The sequence below is a fragment of the Dendrobates tinctorius genome, unplaced genomic scaffold (assembly GCF_039654945.1).
Source record: "Dendrobates tinctorius isolate UK_male_01 unplaced genomic scaffold, ASM3965494v1 ptg000174l, whole genome shotgun sequence".
Classification (NCBI taxonomy): Eukaryota; Metazoa; Chordata; class Amphibia; order Anura; family Dendrobatidae; genus Dendrobates; species Dendrobates tinctorius.
This window is the reverse complement of record NW_027361841.1, coordinates 1,230,186-1,249,237: the sequence shown is the minus strand read 5'-3', so window position 1 is coordinate 1,249,237 and position 19,052 is coordinate 1,230,186. Positions and strand designations below refer to the sequence as shown.

At 45.0% G+C, this 19,052-nt stretch overlaps 1 protein-coding gene across 4 annotated transcripts in view; it reads left to right on the top strand.

Annotated features, from left to right (window-relative positions):
- The window catches only part of THAP9 (THAP domain containing 9), a 79,902-nt gene that overhangs the window by 17,965 nt on the left and 42,885 nt on the right, over positions 1-19,052 (top strand). For 3 of the 4 annotated variants that reach the window (XM_073551262.1, XM_073551263.1, XM_073551265.1), the window contains 2 exons: positions 6,945-7,085; positions 18,519-18,726. In XM_073551262.1, coding sequence (XP_073407363.1) covers positions 6,945-7,085; positions 18,519-18,726 — 349 coding nt within the window. The remainder of the gene's footprint in view (positions 1-6,944; positions 7,086-18,518; positions 18,727-19,052) is intronic. The other variant, XM_073551264.1, reaches the window with a different exon arrangement.

Below are 19,052 nucleotides of genomic sequence, written 5' to 3'. Positions count from 1 at the left end.
TTTGTGTTTTCATCTTGTCTCACCGACAGTATATGTTTGTGCGCTATCTATTCCTTTGGGGTCTGCTCCGGGGCAGTTTAGATTTCCCCTTTCTTACTTTAGGCTTAGTTAGCTCTCCTGCTGTGCTGTGGCGTCTAGGATCATCGTAGGTACGCGCCACAGCTACTGCTAGTTGTGTGGACAGGATCAGGGGTCTGCATCCGCTTAGTTACCAACCTCTCTGGTTTTCTGTGGCTTAGCCTGTCCTGCTATCCTCCTCTGTGACCCAATCATAACAGTCCCCCAATGATTGGCTAGGAGAAAAGGATTTTACGGTGAGTACACAAAAATCCCTATATAGCTTCCACCTGTGTGGCGAGAGCCCTCTTCTGATGGCTGGACGAGTTGGAGCATCATATATCCCAAGGTACCAGAAGGAGGGACTTATTGGACTCTCTTCCTATTCTCCAAAGGGCCACTGACTTTCTAGCTGATGCATCTATGAAGTCAATTAGGATTGCTACCAGATCTCTGGTTCAGTTTAACTCAGCCAGAAAAGCTCTCTGGCTCAAGATGTTGAGCGGGGATGTCGCCTCAAAAGTCAAGTTATGCTCAATCCCCTTTAAAGGCGAATGTTTTTGGCCCTTCTCTTGATGAAATTTTAGAGAAGGCCACTGATAGGGGAAAAAAAGCCCTTCCTGAGCAAAGACCTCCCAGGAAGCGGTTTTTTCGTGCCTCTCAGTCCCAGACCCCCCCAGACAAAGGGAAAAGGTAAAACTGGAAGATGTAGTTATGCTAAGGGAAGGGGTAAAACATCCTTGTTCCCCAGCAGCAACCTCAGCAGGATAAACAATGACTCTGACCCGGTGGGTGGAGGCTCGCAAAATTTTTTCACCATTGGCGGGCCATTTCCAATTCTCCGTAGGTTCTCAATATCATCAAGGAGGGCCTTCTGATAGACTGAGTCCTCCCCCCTCGGGGTCTGCGAGTCACCTTCCTTCCATCTCAGGGAGCCCAAACAATTCTGATTACAGGCCTCCAAGATCTCCTAAGGTCAAACGCAATCTCCCCAGTGCCTCCAGAGCAATGGGGAACAGGCTACTACTCCCGACTTTTCTTAGTGAAGAGACCTTCAGGAGAGGCATACATTATCATAAACCTAAAAAATCTCAATCAGGACATCTTCTATCGCAGATTCAAGATGGAATCAGTGAATTCGGCCATTTCCCTGGGGGTACCGTTACACCTAGCTATGCACCAGCGATCCCGACCAGCGATATGACGCAGTCAGGATCGCTGGTGCATCGCTAGGTGGTCGCTGGTGAGCTGCCACACAGGCAGATCTCACCAGCGACATCGCTGGGGACGGGGATCGCTACTTACCTGTCAGACGCGGCGATCCTGCCTCCTCCAGCCCGGCTCCACGCGTCGCTCGTCGGTGCCACAGGAAGCGCCGCAGGAAGTGGCCGACAAGAAATGATCCAGCAGCTTCTCGCGCGATCAGCGATAACCAGCGGGGGAGCGGTCGGAGGTAAGTATCATATGCAGCGATATCGCTGCAACATCACAAAATCGGTGACTTTACAGCGATATTGCTAGCGATATCGCAGTGTGTAACGGGGGCTTTAGAAGCAGATGTCTTTTCTCCCGGGAGATCATTGCCTGACTATAATGGCAAAGATCGCAAACTTCAGGAAACAAAGGTCCCCTACCCTTCCTGAAGCCATGTCAATACTGTCAGTATCTTGGGCACAGGCCCACTCCAGACTTCTTCAGGCCCACATCCTCAAGAATTGGAACGGGAATCCCAGCTCTCTAAACAGGAGTGTACACACTCCAGGTCGCGTAAAGGCCTCCCTAGCGTGGTGGTTGAACCCCAGGATCCTTCGTAGAGGTGAGTTAGTCACAAACTCCCCTGGTTACGATAACATCCGATGCCAGCAAACGAGTCTGGGGAGCCATAGTAGCTCATACGCCTTTCCAGGGTCTCTGGGATCAGAGAATATAGCAACAAGTCCTCCAACTTCAGGGAGCTGAAAGCAGTGGAGGAAGCTCTTCTTGCTGCAAGCAATCTAATCTCTGGATGTCATGTCAGAATTTATTCGGACAACATGACTGCAGAGGCCCACCTCAAACATCAGGGGAGCCCAAGGTTCAACAACAAGGGGCATGTTGGCCCGAAAAACACCTTCTCTCCCTGACGTGGGTCCATCTAAAGCAGACCTGGGCAAGGGGCGGCCCCTGGGCCGCATCCGGCCCTCCCACTGCCTGTGACTGGCCCGCGGAGAGGTCCAGGACTTCTCCGGTTCCTGCTTTCCTCATGAATCATTCATGAGGAAAGCAGAGGAATCCCGGCAGACGCAGCGGTGAGCGGACCCCGACCTCCTGAGAGCGGCACAGAAACATTGCCTCCAATGCACTGCCCACACACCAGATCTGCGGCGCTGACTGGTCGAGGCTGGAGGGAGGCCTTGTTCTTAGAGAGGGCTGCGTAGATGCCGTTGGTGGCGTCTGCTTGCAGCAGTATACATCACACCACGCTTCCAACTCTGTGCTAAAACATGAAGGCGTGGTGTGATCTCTACTGCTGCAAGCAGACCAGTGACACTGTGGTGCAGCGTAAGGCTAGTATCAATTACTTTAGACCGGGTCTGGACTGGGTGTTTACGTCAGGCGAGGGTCTGGGACTCTGGGTAGAGTGGTCAGCGCCTAATAAAGCCCCTGTGAGCAGTACAGGAGTGGTACACAGATACCACTTGCTTCCTCCCCTGTCCCCTGCAGCAGCCATGTTCTTCTGAAACTTGGGCAGAGACTCCCATTGGAAGAATTAGGCAAGGTTAGCTGTTATAGCCCTTAAATATGTCGGCTAAAAAAAGAAAGATTGATGCAGAGTTTTTAACACGGAATGGACTTCTAAATATTTATTTGCTGAAGCCAAAGGTAAAGCTGTGTGCTTAGTTTGTGGAGCGCACATAGCTGTGTTTAAAGATTACAATTTGAGTCGCCATTACGAGACTAAACATGCGGAGACATACAAGAACTTGACAGAGGCAGAGCGGGCACGGGTATTATATTAAATAACTTGATCCCAAGTACAGAGTACATATTCTCATGGCAATAAATCCTGGTGTAATTCCAGGATATAAATGGGGAATAATTCCCTATGGAGCTCCCAACTAGCTAGAACACATAAGAAAAATTGGAGCAAAAATCCATACATGCAACAAGCATAAAATGCAAATCTTGCTTTATTGATACAAAAAAGTATTAAAAGAACATCTTCACACAATAGTACAAACTAAGACAGAGATATAAGACATGGGTCAGAATGCACCACAATTGGAATAAAACGTGCTGCCAACATGCAGATGATACAAAAAAGTATTAAAAGATGTTCTTTTAATACTTTTTTGTATTTTTGTATCAATAAAGCAAGATTTGCACTTTATGCTTGTTGCATGTATGGATTTTTGCTCCAATTTTTCTCATGTGTACGGGCATTATATTAGTCCGGCCCTCTGACACCATCCCAATTTCTAATGTGGCCCCATGGCAAAATTAATTGCCCACCCCTGATCCAAAGGGATCCTCCAATTTTCAGGCAGATTTCCTGAGTCGCCAGGACATACAGCCAGGGGAATAGAGCCTGAACAGAAGAGTCTTCAAGATGCTGGTAGACAGTTGGGTCCTACCAGAAATCGATTTGCTTGCTTCAAGTCAAAACACTCAGGTCAAAGCCTTTTCTCCCTGAATCCCAGGGACAACTCAGGGGAGTGGATGCCTTTGCTCAGAAATGGAGCTTTCGGTTGGCCTGCGCTTTTCTGCCAATTCAATGTTGGCGAAAACTCTTCTGAAAATCCGGCAGGATCAGGTCCCAACTATCTTGGTGGCTCCGGTGTGGCCGAAGAGAAGCTGGTTCAACCTCATCGTTGAGCTCCAGATGGATGGTCCAGTTCATTTATCGGTGGAAGCTGACCTTTCACAAGGACCCCTTCATCATCCAGAATGTTAAATATTGAATCTAGCTGCCTGGCTGCTGAGGCCCAGGTGCTAAGGGCTAGAGGACTTTCAGACACAGTAATTTCTACTTTGCAGAGATCTAGAAAGCCAGTTACCAATGCTATATATAATAAGGTATGGAAGAAGTTTTCATCCTTCTGCCTCATGAATCTGCCTGATCCATTCCACCCAAATATTCCACAAATATTGGATTTCCTACTGAAAGGGCTAGAATTAGGCCTTAAACCTAGTATTCTGAAGGTTCAAGTCACCGCCCTAAGTTCTGTGTTCGATCAGGACTTGGCCAACCACCGTTGGATTAAGAGGTTTCTGATTTAAGCTCTCAGATCGCATCCCAGAAAGCAAACTGTTGTCCCTTCTTGGGACCAACATATAGTCCTCAAGGGGCTCACACGCCCACCGTTCGAACCCTTGTCTTCCTGTACTCCTCAACTCCTCGCATACAAAGCTGCTTTCCTTGTCACTATAACCACAGCAAGGCGTGTAGGAGAATTACAGGCTTTATCAATAAGAGAACCTTATTTAATAATTAGAGATGACTCTATAGTCCTTCATCTTGATCCGTCCTTTCTTCCTAAGGTTGTGTCTGATTTTCACCGGTCTCAGGAGATCATCCTCCCTTCCTTTTGCCAGAATCCAGCCAATCCAAAAGAGGAAGAATTCCATACTCCCGATGTCCGGCGTACCATCCTATACTACCTAGAACAAACCAGTTCCTGGAGAATTGACCAAAATTTGTTTGTCCATCCATCGGGTCAAAATAAAGGGAAGAAAGTGGCAAACAGCACCATTTCGAATTGGATCAAGAAGGCCATATCCGAAACGTACCTGGCTCAGGAAATGACACCCCCGGCTGGGGTCAAGGCCCACTCTACGAGATCCACATCAGTCTCCTGGGCAGAAAGAGCAGGTGCATCCACCGAGCAGATCCGCAGGGCCGCAACATGGTCTTCGCTGCATACCTTCACAAAACACTATAGATTGGATTTATTGTCTTTGGCTGAAAAATACTCCAGGCAGTGGTCCCCCCCAGTGCTGTATTAGTTGGTATTTTTCCTATGCTGTCGTGGAAGGTGACTAGAGAAAATAGAATTAGACTTACCGGTAATTCGATCTCTAGGAACCTTTCACGACAGCACTTATTCCTTCTCTATGTTCCTTGGATTATTCCTGGGAGCTTAAAGGTAACCAGTGCTATGGTGTTCGTTATAAGTCATTGGCGAGTAGGAGCTGGGAGGGGCTTTTAACCTCTTTGTGCTTCCTGTCCCCCATTAGGGTGTGGAGACAACCTCGTATGCTGTCATGGAAGGTTCCTAGAAACCGAATTGCCGGTAAGTCTAATTCTATTTTTTTTTTTTTTTTCCACACCCGGGCATTATAAACTTTAGTGAAACACTTGGGGGTTCAAAGTGCTCACTACACATCTAGATAAGTTCCTTAGGGGGTCTAGTTTCCAAAATGGGGTCACTTGTGGGGGGTTTCCACTGTTTAGGCACATTAGGGGCTCTCCAAACGTGACATGGCATCGATCTCAATTCCAGCCAATTTTAGTTTGAAAAAGTCAAATGGCGCTCGGTCCCTTCCGAGCCCTGCCGTGCGCACAAACAGTTGTTTTCCCTCACATATGGGGTATCCGCATACTCAGGAGAAATTGCACAACAACTTTATCTGTCCATTTTCTCCTTTTACCCTTGTGAAAAAAAAAAATGTTGCTAAAAGATCATTTTTGTGACTAAAAAGTTAAATGTTCATTTTTTCCTTCCATGTTGCTTCTGCTCCTGTGAAACATCTAAAGGGTTAATAAACTTCTTGAATGTGGTTTTGATCAGCTTGAGGGGTTCAGTTTTTAGAATGGTGTCACTTTTTGGTACTGGTATTTTCTGCCATATAGACTCCTCAAAGTGACTTCAAATGTGAGGTGGTCCCTAAAAAATAAAATGGTTTTGTAAATTTTGTTGTAAAAATGAGAAATTGCTGGTCAAATTTTAACCCTTAACTTCCTAACAAAATAAATTGTTTCCAAAATTGTGCTGATCTAAAGTAGACCTGTGGGAAATGTTATTTATTAACTATTTTGTGTGATATATTTCTCTGTTTTAAGGGCAGAAAAATTCAGTTTGAAAATTGCAAAATTTTCAACATTTTTGCCATATTTCCAGTTTTTGTTTTTTTTTCATAAATAGTGGACGTCATATAGAAGAAATGTTACCACTATCATGAAGTACAATATGTCACGAAAAAAACAATGTCAGAATCGCCAAGATCCGTTGACGTGTTCCAGAGTTATTCCCTTATAAAGGGACAGTGGTCAGAATTGTAAAAATTGGCTTGGTCATTAACGTGCAAACCACCCTCAGGGGTAAATGGGTTAAAGGGAATCTGTCAGCAGGGTTTTGCTATTTAATCTAAGAACAGCATAATATAGGGAAAATTATAGTTTCAATACAATCATTGTTTTATCAGCAGGAGATTATCACTGCAAGACTAGGTTTAACTTGCACAGCAGTCAGGCTAATCTGTGTAGTCTGGCCTCCACCACTGATTAGCAGCTTGCTGAAAATGTGTACCGGACACTGCCAATCAGGTGTGTGGGCGGGCTTATACACAGCTCAGCGTTCTGACCACTGCTACATCTACAGCAGGGAAAACAGATTCTTAACAAAAGTACACCAAAAAGTACAGTAAGTGATACATTGCTGGAATAAGGTTGTCTTGTCCTATATTGTGGTGCTCTCAGATTGCATAATAAAAACCTGCTGACAGATTCTCTTTAAGTTGTTCCCTTTAAAAAAAAAAAAAAAAATGTGGTTAAGAGAAGTATATTCTAAAATTGTTCAAAAGGCGTAATCCCATAATGTCTCACGTAAAGTGGCTGCATGTACTTCACATTAGAGGGACATATTTAGCTTCATATTTTTACATTTTAAATTTGATTACTGTTTCAGCAAAAAAATGAAATATCTGAAAACAAAGTTTTAAAGACCTCTGCACCACCAAGCAATGAGGTTCGTATGGTAAATGAAGCAGAATTGGTCAATATACCTTCTAGATCAGACGCAAGCGTGCACCGCCAATTACAGTTACAGGTATGCTACTAAGTTGCCAAGTAAAGTAATCTAAATTAAGTTCTTTATACTTGTGGCACTTGGTTGTTAATTTTTACGCTTCCCCCTATTGAAGTTCAATCAAATATGCTAATTAGTGTGCTTGTTATTCTGTTGATGTGGCAAAGATTGGTCTTCTCTTTCTCACCAAGCATGTCAATGCTGTCAGTCACCAGCAATGGAGGCAGGAGCATGCACACCTAGTGGGTGAAATGGTGCAGTGAGCAGCCTCATTAGCATATGTAGTTAAACTTCAGTTTCTGTAGAAGGAAAGCAGCGATATTTATGGGTATGACATTTATAAGGGCTATGCAGCTAGAAGGTCAGTCTCTGACTTTTGTGAACTAAACAATGACCTCATCACCTATTATATAGAACAAGTACAGTGTGGTGAGACTTTGCCTTCTCTCCAGACCAAGTGCCTGCCTCCTCGTTCCCATGTTTTTCAAGTCCATAAGGCCTCTTTCACACATCAGTTTTTTTGCCATCAGTCACAATCCGTCGTTTTGTAAAACGATTCAGCAACTGATTGTGCTGGATCCGTTTTTTTTTCTCATAGATTTGTATTAGCAACGGATTGTGACGGATGGCCACACGTTTCATCCATCGCCTGACAGATCCGTCAGAAAATCTTTGTCCGTCGGCCGGAGACGACTGACAAAGTAACGTTTTTTGTGTACGTAGAAAAATTGGACAGCGACGGATCCAGCGCCATCCGTTGGTTTTAATGGAAGCCTATGGGCGCAGGATCCATCGCAGTCCATCAAAAGACTGAATACAGCGACGGATTCCGTCTTTTAAAACTGAGCATGCCCGGAATAATTTTTCTTTATTTTAACCCCTACGGCTATACATTGGAAGTTTTGTATAGTTATAAGCCACCACCTTTGATCTTTCTTACCTGCCTTATTAAGGCTCCTTCCTGGGTTTTCATTGAAGTCTTCCCTCAATGTAATCGTCTTTGGGTCTCCACAGAGGTATCCCTTCTTCTATGGGCTACTTGGGCCTCCATTATGGCTGCCCACATGCGACTGCCATATGATCCTTATAATGCATTTGTGCCACTTTGAACGAGCGTGTCTCTGCTGTGGAGCCCTTTCTTGGGGCACCCTTGATCCCCAGTCTTTCTTTTTCCAGGCCTTTGGCATTCGCATCCACGCAAGAAGTGCTGCATCGGTGCGAGGCCCAACTAATTGAGTCTGTGACCCTCCTCGAGGCCAAGCAGCAACCTTCATCCTACCCCTCAAATGGAACTTTTGTTCTGTTCATTCTTTATGAGGCTGCCAGTATAAGCAGAGTGCAACCCTTGGCATATCCATAGGGAAGGAATGGAGCATGGGTCACACATATGCACTGCAGCCTTGTTTTGCCAATTGGTGCGGGTCTCAGCGTCTGACTTCCACTAATAACTTGTGTCCACCAAATAACCCTTTTAATTCTTCACCAGCTGTGAACTCCTTGGATTGTCTTAAGGAATTTAGCTCCCCTAAATGGGTTATGTCTTTGACACAGGCCATGTCTTTGACACAGGCCATAGGTGATTTTGCCAGCCTCTCCCAATCTGTGGTTGATTACCTGTAGTGCTTGCAAGCAAAGCTTGTGCATCAATGTTCTTTTTTTAATCTGGTCCATTGGCTCCATTTGACATAGAACTTGAGGAGTCCCTTTCCCCCTTTCCAGACAGGCGCTTTCACAAGACATGTAGGATCTCTTACCACAGATCTTTTTCAGCCAGCCCGGAATAGAGCCACAGCGGTTGAGACAGTGTCTCTTCAGTACGCATCCCCGGGGTAATTCTTCTGACACAGATTGTGATTATGAGCAGCATACTAAGCTAGCCATGCAGGACCTCATACAGGCAGTGATGGACACCCTTCAAGTTAAGAAGTAGTCTGCCTCTTCTTCTCAGGTTTCCTTCCTTCCACTGGCAACAAATCACTTTCCCAACCATGAAGACTTTGACTATCTTCTTGCTAAAGAATGGAAACACCGGTGCATGCCTTCCATTTAAGGCCACATCAGTTTTTTACAATCAGTTGCTATCCGTCAAAGTGTGAAAAAACGGATCCTTTGTAGATCGTGAAAAAACTGATGCGACGGATCAGTTTTTTTGACGGATCCGTTTCTATTCTGTCCCCGGGGCCTGTGGTCGCAAATAGCTCAACTCAGCTGCCGGCACTCATGTTATGAAGAATCCGGAAGAGACTTTGATTTCTTTAAGAATTCTTGTTGAATGCATACAAACAGCAGCAGGTAAAAGACTTTCTTCAGACAGGCTGAAAACACATGTGCTTCTAATGAAGCCAAGATGGAGAATGAGACACAGGGGGAAGAAGAAGGAAGTGACATCACACCCAGAAGAGGGAGACAGGAGGGACAAACTTGATTGAGAGGGAGGATATCAGCTATGCAAAACACAGGAACACATAGCAACAGTAAACAATATGAGAGACTGCAATACAGCATGTAAAATGCACAGGCCAGTCTATAAAATGTCTCATTCATGGGACATAACACTCCCCATCTGAAATCTATAATTTCATAATTTTTATGATGTCCTCTGGATTTGTCACTGTAGACCTGAAAAACAAAGGGAAAACAAGCATGTAAGAAAATAACAACAACAGTTGTAGTCCAATTAGCATGGTCCAATCTTCAGTTGGCGGCATGAAGTCCTCAACAGCGCAATAGACCGAGTCCAAACATAAACCCATCTTCAGATTGGGGAAGCCGCAACGTGCAAACACTTCCAACAAACCAATAATCCGCTGGAGAAAGTTCAAATGTTCCAACACAGCTGGAGGAGTATATGGCGGTAGGCTCCCCGCCGTGAGCTGTGTCCATAAACGACTTTCATATGATGTCCTCCTTTAGTAAAAGTAGCACACGCTCAGTGACTGGATGGAAGAAAATGCGAGTTGAACCGTCTTTCGTAACCTTGACTTCTATCTTACGGATCTTCCCGTCATCGCTTGGTGTAACCTTGGTAATAAGACCCATTGTCCAGTCATTGCGATGAGCTTCTTTATCTTTAAGGAAGACGAGGTCTCCCTCTTTGAGATTAGGTTTTGCAGTCTGCCATTTGTGACGGCTTTGAAGCAAGTGCAAGTATTCAGTTATCCAGCGGTGCCAAAAGACATTGGACAAGTGTTGTACCTGTTTCCACTGACGTTTGTAAATGTCCCCGTCCACAAACTTCCCTGGAGGAATTGCGGCAGCTCCAACCTTCTGAGTAAGAAGTGTAGCAGGAGTAAGGATCATTGGTGCATCAGGGTCCGATGTTACTGGTACCACTTTACTGTCTGTGTAGAAGGTAAATGAATCAATAGCAATGTCAGTTTCGTCCTTTATAGCTTCAGCTAACTCCACTGCCAGAACGGCGGCACAAAGTTCGAGTCTTGGAACAGAGTGAGCAGGTTTCGGGGGTTAGTTTTGCCTTACCAAGGATGAATGCACAATGCACCTTGTTACCTTCTTCGAAGGCCTTCAGGTAGACTACGGCAGCTAAAGCCTCTGTAGAAGCGTCAGAGAAAATGTGGACTTCTCTCCTGATGGTGGCTGAAAGGATGCCTGGGGAGTAACAACGTGGGACTTGGAAATGCTCTAAGACCTTCAGAGACTTCTTCCACGCCTCCCACCTTTGTTGTTTCTGGGATGGTAGCGGAGTGTCCCAATCCAAACTCTCGGCGGTCAACTGTCTCAACAGTATCTTGCCTTGAATGGTGATGGGTGCAATAAACCCGAGAGGATCATAGATGTTATTCACAACAGATAGGACTCCTCGTTTAGTGAAAGGTTTATCACAAGCTGACACCTGGAAAGTGAGCGTGTGCTGCTTAATATCCCAAAGCAGACCGAGGCTGCGTTCATGGGAGGAACGTCAGAACCCAGAACAAGATCCCTTACACCAGCAGCGTGATCCTCATGTGGAAATGCTTTTATTACCTTTTCACTGTTGGAGATGATGTTGTGGAGTCTAAGGTTCGCTGTTGACAACATTTCCTGAGTCCTAGAGAGCAGATCGATAGTCTCTTCACTTGTGGGAAGAGACTTAAGCCCATCATTTATGTATAAGTTTCTTTCCACAAATAGACGAGCATCAGACCCATACTCTCTCTCACCTTCCCGTGCTGTCCGTCTTAGTCCATAGATGGCCACTGCAGGCAAGGGGCTGTTCCCGAAGACGTGCATCTTCATCCTGTAGTCTATGACCTTGTTGCGGACGTCATCTTTGTGCCATAGGAATCTGAGGTAGTTTCTGCTGTCTTCTCTCACGTTAAAGCAATGAAACATTTGTTGAACGTCGGCCATTATTGCGACAGGTTCTTGTCTGAAGCAAATCAGTACTCCTATAAGGCTGTTGTTTAGATTAGGCCCAGTGAGGAGCAGGCTATTTAGGGAGATGCCTTCATACTGAGCACTGGAGTCAAACACCACTCTAATTTGGTCAGGTTTGCGAGGATGGTAGACACCAAAGGATGGAAGATACCAGCATTCTTCACCTTTTTTTAGCAGGGGTGCGGGTTCCGCGTGACCTCTATCGAAGATATTCTGCATGAAGTCGACTAAATATTTCTCCATCTCCGGCCTTCTCTTTAAGGTGTGTTTTAGGGATGAAAACCTTGCCGTTGCTTGTTGCAGATTATCAGGTAGCCTTGTTCTTGGAGAACGAAAAAAGGTAAAGGTGCTACCCAGCTATTTGAATCGCCTTGGGCGAATTCCTTTTCCATAATCTTTATAAATTCTTTGTCCTCCCTTGCAGGTGCTAGCTGGTTGTCTCCTCTTGAAGAGATGAACACTGTTGAACCGAGGTCATCATTACGGGACAGGAATATGCTCGTGTCATCAGAGGTTTCTTTCTTCCACTTGTCGCTCATCATCTCTTTCACCCAGTAATGATGTGGGCATGGTTGAAAGTAAGTGCTGCGACCATTCAGTAGGACGTGAGTCTTAAATGAGGAAATCCTCGTGGGTCTCTTCATCTTTTCTATACAGACATTGCCTATGATAACCCAGCCTAGGTCAAGGCGTTGAGCAAATGGAGCGTCGTGTGGCCCGTTGATTTGCTGACGTACCTTGTGAAGTCGCAGAATGTCTCTGCCAAGCAGGATCAGGATGTTTGCGTTGTTGTCTAGAGCTGGTATCTTGCCTGCCAAAGTCTTTGATGAGGATGATTGAGTGCAGCCTCTGGGGTTGGAGTTTCCTCTCTGTTGGACGGTATCTCGTTGCATTCGACCAGAGTGGGTAAATCTCCACATTGTTCTCCAGAGAAAACACCATGAGTCCATTGGCTCTTCTCCCAGAGACCTCCGTAACACCGCTGCAGGTACCTAGGGTGTAGGGGTGAGCGTTTCCCTTTAAGTCAAACATGTCAAAGAGTTCTGACCTTGCAAGTGATCGGTTGCTCTGATCGTTCAGGATAACATACACCCTTGCGGTTTTCTCTGGTCGACCCTTGGAATACACATTCACCAGGCATATCTTCGCACACGACTTGTCCCAGAGGCCTTCTCCGCAGACTTCTGTGCATGAAGAAGATATTGAGATAGAACTGACTGTTTGAACATCATCCTCCCCGCCTTGCCTTGTGGTGGGGGAAGGAGTAAGCTGTGCAATGTTAGATTGGGATGGATGGAGCGCTTGCACATGCTCCTCACTGTCACACTCCAAACACTAAATAGATGTTTTGCAGTCCTTAGCAAATTGTTCAGTAGAAGCGCAGCACCTGTAACATATCCCATAGTTCTTCAGAAGCTCCTTGCATTCCTGGAGTGGTTTCTTTCTGAAGCCGATGCACTTCTTTAAGGGGTGAGGTTTCTTGTGAATGGAACACGTACGATTAGGATTCTCATCCTTCTTACCTTTTGTCGCTCTTATCTTGTGATACTGAAGGTGTGGGAAGAACATCAGTCTTCGTGACGGAAGATTGTAGCTCGGCAGTTCCTGTAGTTAAGACGTGGACTGTCGTGATTAGGAGATAAAACAGGGTCGCTGTGTTCTCCATAGGAAAAACTTGGATCAGTCTTAGACTCTGCAATATTTTTGATGAACTCGCAGAAGTAGGAAAATGGAGGCAAGGAGACTTTGTTTCCCTTTTGTATTTTGATCCAAGCATGGCCCACTTATTTTGGATATTGGGCGGAAGCTTGGAAACTATTGGATTTACCCCATTAGCAGTGTCCAGATAGCTGAGGCCAGACAGGTACGGGTCTGCGTTGACCAGCTGAAGCTCTAACAGGAGGTCGCTGAGCTCTTGGAACCTTGTACTGTCCATATTAGATACCTTTGGAAAATCCTCTAGTCGCTTGAACAGGGCCTTTTCTATGGCCTCAAGACTGCCATAGCTTCTTTCTAGCCTCTTCCATGTAGCGGTGAGACCCACAATGGGATTACTGGTGTGGACAGATTTAAGTCTCTTGACCCGATCCGTGGATTGTGGCCCAAGCCACCTGATTAGCAGGTCTAGCGCTTCAGCGGCGGTGATGGTGAGGTCACTGATTGTGGTTTTAAAGGTGCACTTCCAACCCCTGCAGTTCTCAGGTTTATCGTCAAACTTTGTAAGACCAGTCTTGGTTAGATCACGCCGAATCATGTACCTTGCAAGGCCAGTCATATCAGCATTCTCCGATTTTGGAAGGACCGTCGCTGGCTGGATAGCATTGTTTCTACAGTCTGTGCTTTGATCTGGGAATGCAGGAATATATGGGGCAGTGTAGGCGTTCAGTCCATTAACTGGCTAAATGAGCTTAGTTTCTGCCACACATGGGACTGGAATTGTGTGACTGACCGGAGTGTGGCGACTTGCCTGCATATTGGCCTGCACCTATGTTTTTGTGTATAAGATTTGGTGAGGTGCAGGTTTCTGGTACATTTCGGTGCACAGAGGAGGATCAGGATGCAAGGTTGGCAGAGTATTGTACTGACCTTGGGTGCAGGATGCGGGTAAACACTCTGTGTCCTGTTGGCTAAGGGGAGCATCTGTGCGGTCAGGAAGGATTGCAGGAGTAGGGGTAGCGCTGTATTGGCTTTGTACATAGTCTCTAGCATGCTTAAGAGGGTCTTCAGTATCAAAATCACTTAAACTGATGCTGTCTCTTTGGCTCCCACTGATGGCTTGTTCCAGGACCTTTAACCTTGCAATGGCGTGTTCTCGTTCCTTCTCTAGGGCCTCTATTCTGTGTACTGCTTCAGCTGCCTCTATTTTCATCTCCGTTTCCTTTTGAGCGAAGGCAGCTTGTATTTTAGTGACCTTGGCTTCTGCACGTGCTTTAACGAGTTGTTCGCTGAGGGTTGAAGATTTTGAGGAGGGTGACTTAGATGATCGCTTTGACTGTCTGGCTGAGCCAAAAATACAAGTTGACATCTCGGCTATTAGTGCAATTCTTTCCTCGGTCTTGGCTTTTATGTCGCGCACCATGCTTTCTCTTTCAGAGTTAAGTTGTTGGAAAGCTTGGAGCTCTTTGCAGGGAACTGACAGATTAAGTCTCTTTAACACTGATATATACTGATCTGCTATTTTTGCATAAAGTTGATAATCTGAACACAGTTGTGCAAGGGTTCCCTCTGGTGGTCGTTGGAGAGAAGCAGGCTGAGACATGCTGTCTATGTGAATCAGCAGTTTTTGCCATAGCTCTGCTGTAGCACGGAGAAGATCATGTTTACTAGATTCTCCCTTATTTTCCATGTTGGCTTTGTGGGACATCTAGCCTTCTCACTAAATGGTGGATCAAGTTCTATGCACTATTCCTCTGACAATAGGTCTGGCAGAGACCGTGTAGACATTCCTTCAGCCATCCTGATTCACAGGGAGAAGGGGAGCTGTATAGTCTCTTATATGCTGAGAGCGGATGCTCTGCAGGAAGTTCTTTAGCTTTATAGAAGCTGTGGGCTTTACAGATGAATCTGGTAAGTCTTTTTTTTACTGTTCTGTCCCCGGGGCCTGTGGCTGCAAATATGGCTCTTAGAGATGCTGGATCTCTTCACCTTACTTACAATTGGCGACAGTCGCAGATAGCTCAACTCAGCTGCCGGCACACATGTTATGAAGAATCCAGAAGAGACTTTGATTTCTTTAGGAATTCTTGTTGAATGCATACAAACAGCAGCAGGTAAAAAAGACTTTCTTCAGACAGGTTGAAAACACATGTGCTTCTAATGAAGCCAGGATGGAGAATGAGACACAGGGGGAAGAAGAAGGAAGTGACATCACACCCAGAAGAGGGAGACAGGAGGGACAAACTTGATTGAGAGGGAGGATATCAGCTATGCAAAACACAGGAACACATAGCAACAGTAAACAATATGAGAGACTGCAATACAGCATGTAAAATGCACAGGCAAGTCTGTAAAATGTCTCATTCATGGGACATAACAGTTTCAGCAGCTGTAGGTAAACTTTGTCCCTTGTGTTTCTGGAGAGAGAGAGACCCCAGAATCCGCAACAAAGCAGCTGTAGGGGTTAAATTAAAAGGAATAGAATTTTTCCAGGCATGCTCAGTTTTAAAAAAACTGAATCCGTCGCCGGATTCCGTCTTTTGATGGACAGTGACGGATCCTGCGCCCATAGGCTTCTATTATAGCCAATGACGGACGGCGCTGGATCCGTCGCTGTCCGACTTAGACGTAGACAAAGAATTTCCAACGGATTCGTTGAACGACGGATGAAACGTGAGGCCATCTGTCGCAATCTGTTGCTAATACAAGTCTATGAGAAAAAAACGGATTCAGCAGCATCAGTCACTGGATCTGTTTTCTTCAAAAAACGATTGATTGTGACTGATAACAATAAAACTGATGTGTGAAGGAGTGAAGGAGGCCTAAGAGCTTTGAGGTAGTTTTTTCCTTTTGCAGAGTAATCTGTTGCTGAAAAGTTCACTCCCCCCCCCCCCCCCGTGGATTCCCAGATAGCTAGTTTGTTTTCTGATTGGACATTCCTTATTAATCTGGTAAGTAAGGAGATCAGCTGCAGATTCAACTTTATGTCCTGCTTTTGCTTGTTTAGCCTGAGCTAATCATTTTTTCCAGGGCTTATTTTTTTTGGGCTCTTCTGGAGGATCTTCTTGATGTCTTCCTTTTGTGATGCTTCTTTTCAGCTAATTCTATGGCTGTTCGGTGCTCCATGTGGTTCAGATCCAAGATTACAGACCTGGCATTCTAAAAGGTCCTTACTTGTCTCCCTTTCACAGGTGAAAGACTCTTTAGTAAATACTTTGACAAGATCAAAGATGCCATGGGGAAACGATTGCGCTCCTTCCCCAGAATTATAGGCACTCACAAATAACTATGTGATCTCAATATCTTCACTTGTCAGAGCTTCACATTCCAGAACTCTTTACTGTCCACACTCCCGGTTTGAAAATCTGAGCTGCAGACTTTATCAACCATGAAAACCTGGATCTGGAAGAGTGTGTGCTCTCCTCCCAGAGGACTTCATCCAACTTTGTTTTTCCTGGCGAACCCTAAGGCTAAGTTCATACGTAGCGGAACTCCTGCGGAAGTTACTGCAGGAATTCCGGAATTCCATTCCGCGTGAAAATCGCATTTTATTTTCCCGCGGAAAAACTAGCGGTTTGCAAGCGTAATTAGCTTGCAGAATGCTAGCATTTTCAAAGCGATCTGTAGCATCGCTTGGAAAACTGATTGACAGGTTGGTCACACTCGTCAAACATAGTGTTTGACGAGTGTGACCAACTTTTTACTATTGAGGCTGCCTATGCAGCATCTGTAGTAAAAAGATCGATCTAATGTTAAAAATAGTAAAAAAAAAATAAAATATCGGGTTATATTCACCTTCCGATGTCCCTCGCAGCATCCCCAGGCCTCTGCGATGCTCCGGCAGGTCCCGTTCCCGGTGATGCATTGCAGCAATGACCTTTGATGACCGCTACAGTATCGTGAGACGCAACATCAGCAAAGGTCATTATCGCAATGCATTACTGGGAACACGGGACCTGCCGCGTGTATCGCGGAAGCCTTGGGATGCTGCGCGGGACATCGGAAGGTGAATATAACCCGATTTTTTTTTTTTTTTTTTTTTTTTTTTTTTTTTTTTAATTTTAATTCTATTTTTTACAGGGATATGATACCCAGAGCCAGGAGGACAGTCTCCTCTCCTCCGGACCGTGAGTACCATCCGCAAATGTTCTGCTTACTTTTCGCATGGTGGACACAGCCACATGCGGAAAGTAAACAGAATAATGCATTCCTATGGGGGCGGAATTGCCGCGATTCCGCAAAATAATGAGCATGCTGCGTATTTTTCCGCGATGCGATTCCGCCACGGGAAAATCCGCAGCATTAGCGCACAGCATTGCGGAATCGCATGGGATGCTGTTTTTTTGCGTTTTCGTAGCAAAAATCGCACTTTGAAAATGCGAAAAAAAACGATACGTGTGAACGCAGCCTAACACTTCCCCACTTTCCGTGTCAGTCACATGGCACCAACCTATGTCAGTAAGTCCCGAGACTCAAGGACAGTGGACTCCTTAGAGTAGGGAACACCTTTACCATTTCATCTTCCAGATGGCTGCAATGAAACAAAGAGTGAAAAATTTAAAGGGGTCTGAATACTTTCCGTACCCACTGTATCTCCCTCCATTCAGGTTTGTGTTCTTTCCACAAGGCCGACTGAGGCCTTCTGGGCAGTTAAGCATTGCGCTTGTGTTTCTCAGGTTTTAAGGTTGGCACCCAGGCCTCTGTCTACCCTTGTAAAATTTTCCAAAATTCACTCTGTGGCGTCTGTTGATGCCAGCTTGGTGCGAAAGGTACACTAGGCCTTTGTTTGGTGGTCTTTGGGGTTAGCTGTTGTTTTTCCCTCCCATTGTGAATGCTTTGGAATGTCCCATAGTCCTGTGTCCCCAATGATATTAAAGAGATTTCTGTACTTCCTATAAATCCCCTTTCTCAGTGAATAAGATTGTAGGACATCACTCTCTCTATTCCTTGCTCATCTGTTACCTCTGATAGCCAGTCCCCCCCCCCCCCCCCAAGTTTGTTGATCTTTGCTTGTTCTAGAATTTCTCCATTGATTTGTGTTGCTCTCCTACTGTTTATGGCACTAAACGGAGTTGCCTAGTGCACTAGGAGAAGGCAGAGCCAAGACTTTTTTTTTCACAGAGTCTTCTAGTAGCAGATCATATACCAACATGACTTGAACATGGGGAACAAAAAAACATTTACACAACCACCCAAGAAAGACCTTGAGACAGAAGAAAATGAATGGGGTCAGAAGAAAATGAATGGGGTCAAAACTGTCGCAAGTTTATTCAAATAGAAAGGAATTTTACGGGAAGTATAAAAATTCAAACTTCTGTATCAGATGTGATGCATGGATACCTGTTTTAATTGCCCATGTGGAATATTTGTATTGACATTCAAGTACGTTTTTAATCTTTGAGTATAAACATTGTTTTCTAGGATCACCCATATTTCATTCCCGATATTGATACTCTAAAAAGGAAGCTCCAAGTTTCAGAAGATTCAAGGGCACAAAAAGAGAAGGAACTTAGAAATGCGAAAGACAGAGAGAAGCGTTTACGCCAGACTTGCCTTAGTATTTATCATGAGCTTATCAAGCGAAACTTATTGAGCTCTCGGCTTTTGGACATTCTTCAGCCTTATGAAGGTACCAGCTAACATTTAAAAAAAGAAAAAAAATTATGCACAATATGAGAGATTTACTAGAAAAAATGTACCAGAAATCTGGCAACAGCTCTTGACAAAGGGGTGTGGTCTAGATGGAAAAGAGAATTTGGCTTGAAATGTGACAATTTCAATTTTAGAATTGACAGTCTAAAGGTGGATCAGTTATCATCCAGCATAAGCCGCTATGATGAATTTGGAATGTCTATACGTACATGGATAGTCAACATGTACTTTCAGTTGAACTTTTGATTTGTCAAAACAAAAACGTTTTTACTGCAAACAAGTGCAGTGGGTGTTTTGCCTGCT